Source organism: Eutrema salsugineum, unplaced genomic scaffold (genome assembly GCF_000478725.1).
Source record: "Eutrema salsugineum unplaced genomic scaffold, Eutsalg1_0 scaffold_1, whole genome shotgun sequence".
Taxonomy (NCBI): Eukaryota; Viridiplantae; Streptophyta; class Magnoliopsida; order Brassicales; family Brassicaceae; genus Eutrema; species Eutrema salsugineum.
In genome coordinates, this window is record NW_006256909.1 from 11,889,710 (window position 1) to 11,898,663 (window position 8,954).

Sequence of the window (8,954 nt, forward strand, 5' to 3'; positions counted from 1 at the left end):
CTGATGCTGAACAAGGACACTTCTTTGTTGGGTCGGAGAAGTGGCAATTCAGTTGTTGGGCGATCTTGTATCAGGTAAGCTTCTTCTTTATTAGGCTCCTCCAGGCTTCTTTCTTGGACTGTGGCCTTAAAGCTTGGGTACAAAGAGTCTTCTTGCTCGTGGATGCTAAGTAAGGCTTCAATAGCTTGATTAAACTCCTCTCTCAAGACTCTAGTTCCGGATCTTGTTCTTGGCCCTTGTCTCACGGCTGGTATAGGTGGAGCTTGTGCTTCTATGCCCTCATCATCCCCTCCCTCTTGCAAAGGTTCTGATCTCAGAACAGATTCACCTGCATCATAAGGGGACAAGTCAGTAACATTGAAAGTAGGAGAGATATGAAACTCACCTGGCAGCTCCAGTTTGTATGCATTGTCGTTGATTTTCTCCAAGACTCGGAATGGCCCATCTCCCCTTGGTGCAAGCTTGGATTTTCTTTGTTGTGGGAACCTTTCTTGCCTCATGTGCAACCACACCCACTCTCCTGGTTCAAAGGTAACCTCCTTGCGCCCTTTATCAATTCTTGCTTTGTCCTTTTCGTTCTTTTTCTCCAATCTCTCTTTAACCTTTTGGTGCAGTTTCTTCACAAAGTCAGCCTTAGCTTCTCCTTCTGCGCTTGAGTAAATAGCTGGTGGCAAAGTAGTAAGGTCTAAAGGCGTGTGAGGGTTGAACCCATAGACAACTTCAAAAGGAGATTGGTTGTCGTGTCTACCTTCAAAAGCGAATTCAATGAAAGGTAGACACGATAACCAATTCCTGAGATTCTTACCAACCGTGGCTCTCAATAAGGTTGAGAGTGTACGGTTTACTACCTCTGTTTGTCCATCCGTTTGGGGATGACAAGTGGTGGAGAATAAAAGTTTGGTGCCAAGCTTTTTCCACAATGTCTTCCAAAAATGGCTGAGGAATTTTGTGTCTCGGTCTGAAACAATGGTCATGGGCACTCCATGAAGACGCATGACCTCTTTAAAGAAGAGATCAGCTGTTTGAGTTGCATCGTTGGTCTTGTTACATGGTATAAAGTGCGCCATCTTTGAGAACCTGTCTACTACTACAAAAATGGAGTCTTTGTTGTGTATCTTAGGCAAGCCTAGAACAAAGTCCATAGAAATGTCCACCCAGGGTGCATTAGGAATAGGTAAAGGCATATGTAAACCATTAGTGTGTAACCTGGACTTAGCTCGAAGACAAATGATGCATTTGGTGCATAGCTTCTCCACATCTCTTCGCATGTGTGGCCAGTAAAAGTGCTCCATCAGCACGCTCAGTGTCTTGTCTCGGCCAAAGTGTCCCATTAGCCCGCCTCCATGAGCCTCCCTAGTGATCAACTCCCTCATGGACCCTTGTGGGATGCATAACCGCTTTTCTTTAAATAGAAATCCATCTTGTTGGTAAAATACTCCAAATGCGGCCCTTGTAGTTTCTTTGTAGACCTCTGAGAATTCGGGATCAGATTCATATCCACCCTTGATGTGCTCAAAACCCATGATCTTGGCTTCCATTGTAGAGATGAGAGTGTAACGCCTTGAAAGTGCATCAGCTACAACGTTCTCTTGCCCCTTCTTGTACTTAATCACATATGGGAAGGTTTCTACGAACTCTAACCATCGAGCATGCCTTTTATTAAGTGTGGTCTGTCCTCTTAAGTGCTTGAGGGTCTCGTGGTCTGTGTGAATGATAAACTCCTTTGGAAGCAGATAGTGTTGCCACGTTTCTAGTGATCTCACCAAAGCATAGAGTTCTTTATCATAAGTTGGGTAGTTGAGTGTTGCTCCACTTAGCTTCTCACTGAAGTAAGCTACTGGCCTCCCTCCCTGAGTTAGAACAGCTCCTATGCCAGTACCTGATGCATCACACTCAACCTCAAACATTTTATCAAAGTTAGGAAGGACTAAAACCGGTGCCTGTGTGAGGCTCTCCTTCAGATTGTTGAATGCGGCTTCTTGATTCGGCCCCCAAGTGAAAGTAGTGTTCTTCTTGATCACCGATGTCAATGGGGCTGCTATAGTACTGAAATCCTTGACAAAGCGCCTGTAAAAGCTTGCCAAACCATGAAAGCTTCTAACATGTCCGACCGTGGATGGTGTGGGCCATTCTTGGATGGCTTTAATCTTCTCCTCATCCACTTTAAGACCCTGATAACTTACAACAAATCCTAAAAATACCAATTGATCAGTGCAGAAAATACACTTCTTAAGATTTGCATATAATCCCTCTAATCTAAGCGTCTCTAGAACCTGTTCAAGATGCTTAATATGATCTTCTAAGCAGTGGCTGTAAATCAGAATATCATCAAAGTAAACCACTACAAACTTACAGATGTATGCTCTCAAGACGTGGTTCATGAGTCTCATGAAGGTACTTGGGGCGTTTGTGAGGCCAAAAGGCATCACAAGCCACTCGTATAGACCTTGTTTGGTCTTGAAGGCAGTTTTCCACTCATCTCCTTCCTTCATTCTCACCTGATGATAGCCACTCTTTAGGTCCACCTTTGAAAAGATAGTAGCTCCACTTAATTCGTCCAACATGTCGTCTAGTCTTGGAATTGGGTGCCTGTATTTGATGGTGATGTTGTTAATGGCCCTACAGTCCACACACATCCTCCAAGAGCCGTCCTTCTTGGGTACTAGCAAGACGGGTACTCCACACGGGCTGAGGCTCTCTCTTATGTATCCTTTAGACATTAAATCCTGGACTTGAGCCTCTAGCTCTTTGGCCTCTGTTGGGTTAACTCTATATGCGGCTCGGTTAGGCAAGGGTGCTCCGGGTACTAGATCGATCTGGTGCTCAATGCCTCTTATGGGGGGAAGGCCGGCTGGTATCTCCTCCGGAAAGACATCTTGGAACTTATCCAATAGCTGATTTACCTCGTGTGGGAGCTCTTGACCTTCTTCATTACCTGAAAACAGACTTTCTCTAAAGATCATAAGTAGTACCGGTTGTTTATGATCAAGAGTTTTAAGAATTGTATTCGGTGAGACAAATAGATTAGTTTTACTTAGCTGTCTTCCTTTGCTCATGGCCTGTTGCATCTCATGAACTTCTGATGGCGTGAGAGGGGCTAAGTTGTGCTTCTTGTTGTGGTGAGTGAAAGAATAGTAGTTGGTGCGACCGTTGTGCATGGTTTCTTTGTCAAATTGCCATGGCCTCCCAAGGAGCAGATGACCGGCTTGCATGGGTACAACATCACACGTGACTTGATCACTATACTTTCCAATGCTGAATGGCACAACAACTTGCTCCGCAATCCTCACCTCCGTGGTATCATTGAGCCATCTTAATCGGTATGGGCTTGGGTGCTTTGTCTTTTCAAGACCTAACTTGTCTACAAGATACTTGCTAGCCACGTTAGTACAAGAGCCACCATCTATAATGAGACTACATACCTTGTTTCCAATGCTACATCTTGTATGAAAGATGTTTTCTCTTTGGAGTGTCTCGGGGTCACTTAGAGCACCAAGAGATCTCCTGATTACCAACATCTCTCCAAACTCAGGGAAATCGGTGACCTCTTCTTCTGAGTCAGTGGCTTCTAGCTCGGCCTCATCTTGTGACTCATACTCTCCATTGTCTCTCAATATCATTACCCTTTGATTTGGGCATTCTTTTGCAAAGTGGCCTTTTTCCCTGACACTTAAAGCATGTTATATCTCGAGACCTTTGATTAGGAAACTTACCTTGCTCATGTGGAGCCGGCTTTGATGGCCCGGAAGTTGGTTTCTTGAACCGATTTTCCACTTCTATAGATTTGCCTTTGTCCATCGGTTTAGAGAAGGGTTGGGTCCAAGTAGACTTTCCTCGGTTAGTGGCTGCTTTCTTCTTGAAATGCTGCTCGGCTTGTATAGCAAAGTGCAGTAGATCCTCCATGTGCTCATAGCTCTGCCACTCTACTTTTCTCGCTATTCTATCTTGGAGGCCATCAACGAATTGGGCCATCAATGTCTCCTCCGAGTCTTGAAGCTCCAATTGATTTCTGATGGTCTCAAACTCCTCGTAGTACTCTTCTACAGGCCTGTTTCCCTGAGACAACTTCCGAAAACGTTTCTGTAAGTCTCTAAAGTAATAAGCGGGCACATACCTCTTCCTTAGGTGGAATGTCATGTCCTCCCAGGTGGTGATCTGGCCACGTCTTAGCCTCCGTCTTTCAGAGACTTCTCGGTCCCACCATGTGAGAGCATTGTCGGTCAGTTGTGCGACGGCTAGAGACACCTTCTTGGCTTCGGAATATTGGTAGTAATCAAAGATATGATCCATTCTTCTTTCCCAATCCAGGTAAGCCTCGGGGTTGACTTTTCCAGCAAAGGTAGGTGGTGTAAGTTTAAGATCTTTGCTCCCATGTCTCTCGTCTTCTCTATCTCTCTCTCGGCTCCTCCCTCTTTCACGGTGCTGATGCTGGCCTTGGCCATGGTTATCCCGTCTGCCACGCCGGTGATTTGGGTCAGGTGGGAGTTCATCTTCGAGATTAGGCATGTCATCATCAGTCTCTTCTCCATCGTGGTCATGTTGTTGCCTTGGTTAGTTCTCATCGTTGTTGGGTTGGGCTGGTGGTGGCAACCGTTGTTCCATCAAGTTAAGACGGTCGCTCAGAGTCCTCATACCGTCAAGTAGTTGCTGCATGACTTCTGGTATAGGCGCGGTATTGTCTCCCATGATTGGTGTCTACGTTCAAGAGCAAACAAAGATCAAGTGCAAAGAGAAATTGAAATACGACTAAGTGTTGTTTTTAGTTCTTTCCTTTTCTTTTAATGCAATAAAACGACGGTGCAATGTTAAAGAAATGTAAACTCTTCTTTTCTTTTGTACGTGATTATGAAAACTTCCCTTTTCTGGCTAGCTAGGGCTTTTGACAAGATTTTCGTTCTAACAATGAGCCGCAACTAATCGATGCTATGAATGATGCTAAGGAGAATGATTTTAGATATATAGATGAATGCTCAAGATGATATGCGATGTATGCAACCGAATAGAACTCTTTTTTTTTTTTTGAATAAGTGTGCGACAAGAAATCAAAGATGCAAAGGAGATTTAACCGAAAGGTATGAAAAGATAAAACCTGGTTTTGGAACCTTTCGGCTCTGATACCAGATGATATAGGCACGATCCTATAGATGGGGATGGATCCTTGTTGCTGGTTGTGTAACTCTCTCAACAAGAAGAAGGAATGGAAGTTGATGTGATAAGAGGATGGAACTCGATCAGTTGGTTGTGTAACTCTCTCTGATTGAGTCAAGGGATGAAACGATGGTGATGCAAACGGTGGAATGAGGGTCGCCACAAAGCTCTATGGACTGAACCTTGATAAGACCGGCGAGAGATGGATCAAACACCAACTCTCAAGAGGAGGATCAAACACCAACTCTTAAGCGAATTCAGAGAATTCAAAGACAAGACAAAAGCTTGAAAGAACTGCGTTATTTTATTGATAGTAGGGTAAAAGATACACGGCTGCTTATAAGGGACTTTATAAGAGAGTCCAATGCAGCTTTGCCCTTCTTGGGGACTTGAAGCAAATTACATAATAAGGACACAACTTCTGGGACTCTAAGAAAACAATACAGACTCGTGCAATAACTAAAAGATATTAAGAAATACTTTTAAAGCTTAAAACTATGAATAGAACCTGTAAAACAAACCAAAGACAGAAAATCCATATTAGGCAAGTAAATAAACGTATTCATTCTCTTACCTTGGTGGGTTGGACGGCTGAGATGATCTTAAGTTGGTATGATGCTGATGCTGAACAAGGACACTTCTTTGTTGGGTCGGAGAAGTGGCAATTCAGTTGTTGGGCCGTCTTGTATCAGGTAAGCTTCTTCTTTATTAGGCTCCTCCAGGCTTCTTTCTTGGACTGTGGCCTTAAAGCTTGGGTACAAAGAGTCTTCTTGCTCGTGGATGCTAAGTAAGGCTTCAATAGCTTGATTAAACTCCTCTCTCAAGACTCTAGTTCCGGATCTTGTTCTTGGCCCTTGTCTCACGGCTGGTATAGGTGGAGCTTGTGCTTCTATGCCCTCATCAATCTGGAGAAGCTACGGAAGTACCCATGAGTACGTGTAGCGTTTGATTTCTAGTGCAGAATATCAAGAAAGTTCGTGTGAAGTTGACGCAATCTACAGGGTATGCACTGAATGGCTTCACAATAGCTTTTCAAATCTGGATCATGGAGGCAATTCCCGCTCTCGGATATATGCTGTCTTCTAGATTGGATGCTGTGATCGCCGGTGTTCCTAGATGCTCTAAGTGGGAAGGCATTAGCTATGGGAAAATTTCAGATATTAAGCATATCGAAAATAAGTTTTGCACGAAGGTGATTTCTGATTCTTTTTCGATTTATATATATATATATATATATATATATATATATTGCTTTGTTGTATTTCTTTGCTAATTGTCCCATTATTTTTTGCAGGAGAAGCTCTATCACTATATCTCTTCCACTAGGAATGATGATGTCGTTGATCCTTTGGAGTTTGTAGGGCCTGATGAAATGGCTGACGCAAGATTGGATCTTCTTAAAACAATGATCAATGATGGAATGGATTGGAGTCACCATAAATGGGAGGTAGAAGAAGCATTACCTGCAACTCTTGACGAGAATGAGGAAGCAACAGATGAAGAGAATGAGAATGTCGCAGAAGAAAGCAAATTTAGGACACCACCTGCTGTAGGTAGCTCAGTTGCAGGTTCGAGTCAAGGAAAGAAAAGGGTCGCTGAACCTGGTGCAGAATCACGGAAGCAGAAGTTGATGTGCGATCGATCAGCTGCGAAAGCCATCGATGAGGAATTTAAGTCTTATATTCAAGGACTTTTGCAGACCTCATTCAAAGCTTTGGAGGAGAGACTTGAGACCAAGATTGATAGTCAAGTCGAGCTGTTGGATAAAAAAATAGAAAACCTAAAGGAGATGCTTGAGAAAAAGATTATAGAACCCATACAAACAGGTGGATTCACTACTGCTAGTCCCACCGCATCAAAATCACAACCTGGTACGTTTCACACATTTGCAAATTATGTCATTGCTTTATATGAAAAAATATCATTGTATTTATTTTCCATACTCGCAGGTACAGTTGTTGTTCCTTTACCGGCAAAAACATCTACCAGTGATGTTAACGTCGGTCAAAAAACTGCTACGGCGTCAACAATTGCCGCCTCCAAATCCATAACAAGATCTGCAGGTTCTACTCTAAGCAAAAGGGAGACTTCTCACCCTTCCAAAAAGGTAAGCAAGCGCAGAAATTCTAAGACCTAATGCACTAGAATGTACGATTGAAAAATGTACTTTTTTGGTTATATTGAACTTGTAATTTTGGTAAACTTGAAATATGTCATGTTATAATGTAATACGTTTGTCTCACATATGTTGTTAATTTGTAAGTTTCCTTTTTTTCTCTTCGTATCATACAAGAACTATTTTGTACATTATCAGGAAGATAGAAACAAAGAGATGTATGACGTGTTTCTCAATCAGGAAATGGATATGGACCTGGAAATGGATCTTAAAGACGCTTTATTCGCAAAAGCACTGAACAAAATTTCTCAATCATCATTTGTAGCTGGTTACGATCCGACGCAGTCAGATAATGCAAATTATCCATTGATTCATGTGTCAGATACCGATTGGGAAGGTGTAGACGAGTGGGCACAGACACGCGAGTAAGCACATAAATTCTTTTAAATTAGAGAAAAATATTGAACGTAAACGTATTTAATTATTTATTATTATTTTTTTTTTTCAGAGACTTATTAGTTGGTCCCCTCAAGTATACTACAGAAGTAGCAGATCGCCTCATGAATAAACGACATTGGTTGCACATACCGGTAAGTACCTAAAAAAATAAATATTTTTTTAAAAAATCATAAGGCATTCAATTTTTACAATGTGGTTAACCGATGTTAATGTTTCAGGAAATGGATGGAGTTATGTACTTATTTGGGGAGTAATTTTCTTTGGGCCGCTTCCAACATGCCCGTGTTGGCTTAATGAGCTGTAATTTTAGCCTCTCAGTTGGTGCTGCATACAAACAATTGGTGACAAATAAAAAAAAACCAGATGGACCAGGTGCTCATACAATATGGATTATGAGCGCTTCCGGCTCATGGAAGAACAAACAAAATATGGGGTGTCGACGTCGATCGTATATATGCTCCGGTCAATATCCAGAACAAACAATTGGATATCTTTGTGCATCAATTTCGAGATGAGAACAGTAGAAGTTTTTGATTGTGACGGGGGCAAGCACAGCCGGTACGTGGATGCATTTGCAAACATCATCCCTAGAGTTGTGAAGGAAGTTCAGAGTTACAAAGAGAAGAAGCAACTAGTTATTAAACCATACACAGTGCAGTATGTTCCGATGAGGCCTGAGATTAATAGGAGCTCATGTGATTGTGGAGTTTATGCGCTCAACTTCATAGAGGCTCACATGCTTGGACTACACCTGTCTTTTATTGTGGAGTTTATGCGCTCAAATTCATAGAGGCTCACATTGTAAGTTGTTGAGTGTGTATCTGCTGGTTCACAGAAAACGCTACTTTAGTTGCATGCCGACACGGAATTTTAAGCAAGTCGTACTTGCCACATGAACAAGTTCCTCTGCCCAAATCAACAAGATAGTCGTATTTGTCACCTCTGACCAAAAATCGACCCCGGCTAACTGGGTAAACAATGAATGTTTTACCCTTATCAATCTTTCTCTCGATCTTCGTCTCAACCTCAACTGTTAGAGGAGCCTGATGCTTTGAGCTAAGTTTTTTATGCTCATAAAACTAATTGGTTAATATTTCTCTAATGCTACCGAGTAGAGGAATAACTGTGTACTCTCTAGGAGTTAGTACTTTTTTATTTATCGAATTCTAACATCGTACCTAAATCCGGAGAATTTGCATCATGCCCATTTCTCAACACCAGCGTCCTCAGT

The 8,954-nt window shown here is 42.3% G+C and overlaps 1 protein-coding gene across 1 annotated transcript; it reads left to right on the forward strand.

The window, feature by feature from the left end:
• Positions 1–5,744: 5,744 nt before the first annotated feature.
• On the forward strand, positions 5,745–7,977 carry LOC18028822. The gene is made up of 7 exons (XM_006414462.2): positions 5,745–5,840; positions 6,110–6,340; positions 6,443–7,019; positions 7,098–7,255; positions 7,463–7,689; positions 7,773–7,854; positions 7,942–7,977. The coding sequence occupies exons 1-7, from the start codon at positions 5,745–5,747 to the stop codon at positions 7,975–7,977; spliced, it is 1,407 nt and encodes a 468-aa protein (XP_006414525.2).
• The last annotated feature ends 977 nt before the right edge of the window (positions 7,978–8,954 follow it).

Excerpts from the sequence above, each read along its gene's own strand:
- LOC18028822 (XM_006414462.2), top strand. The coding sequence starts at position 5,745 with ATGATCTTAAGTTGGTATGATGCTGATGCTGAACAAGGACACTTCTTT. Across the intron at positions 5,841-6,109 it reads GTTGGGCCGTCTTGTATCAG|AATATCAAGAAAGTTCGTGT; the intron begins GTAAGCTTCTTC and ends TTTCTAGTGCAG. Across the intron at positions 7,690-7,772 it reads GAGTGGGCACAGACACGCGA|AGACTTATTAGTTGGTCCCC; the intron begins GTAAGCACATAA and ends TTTTTTTTTCAG.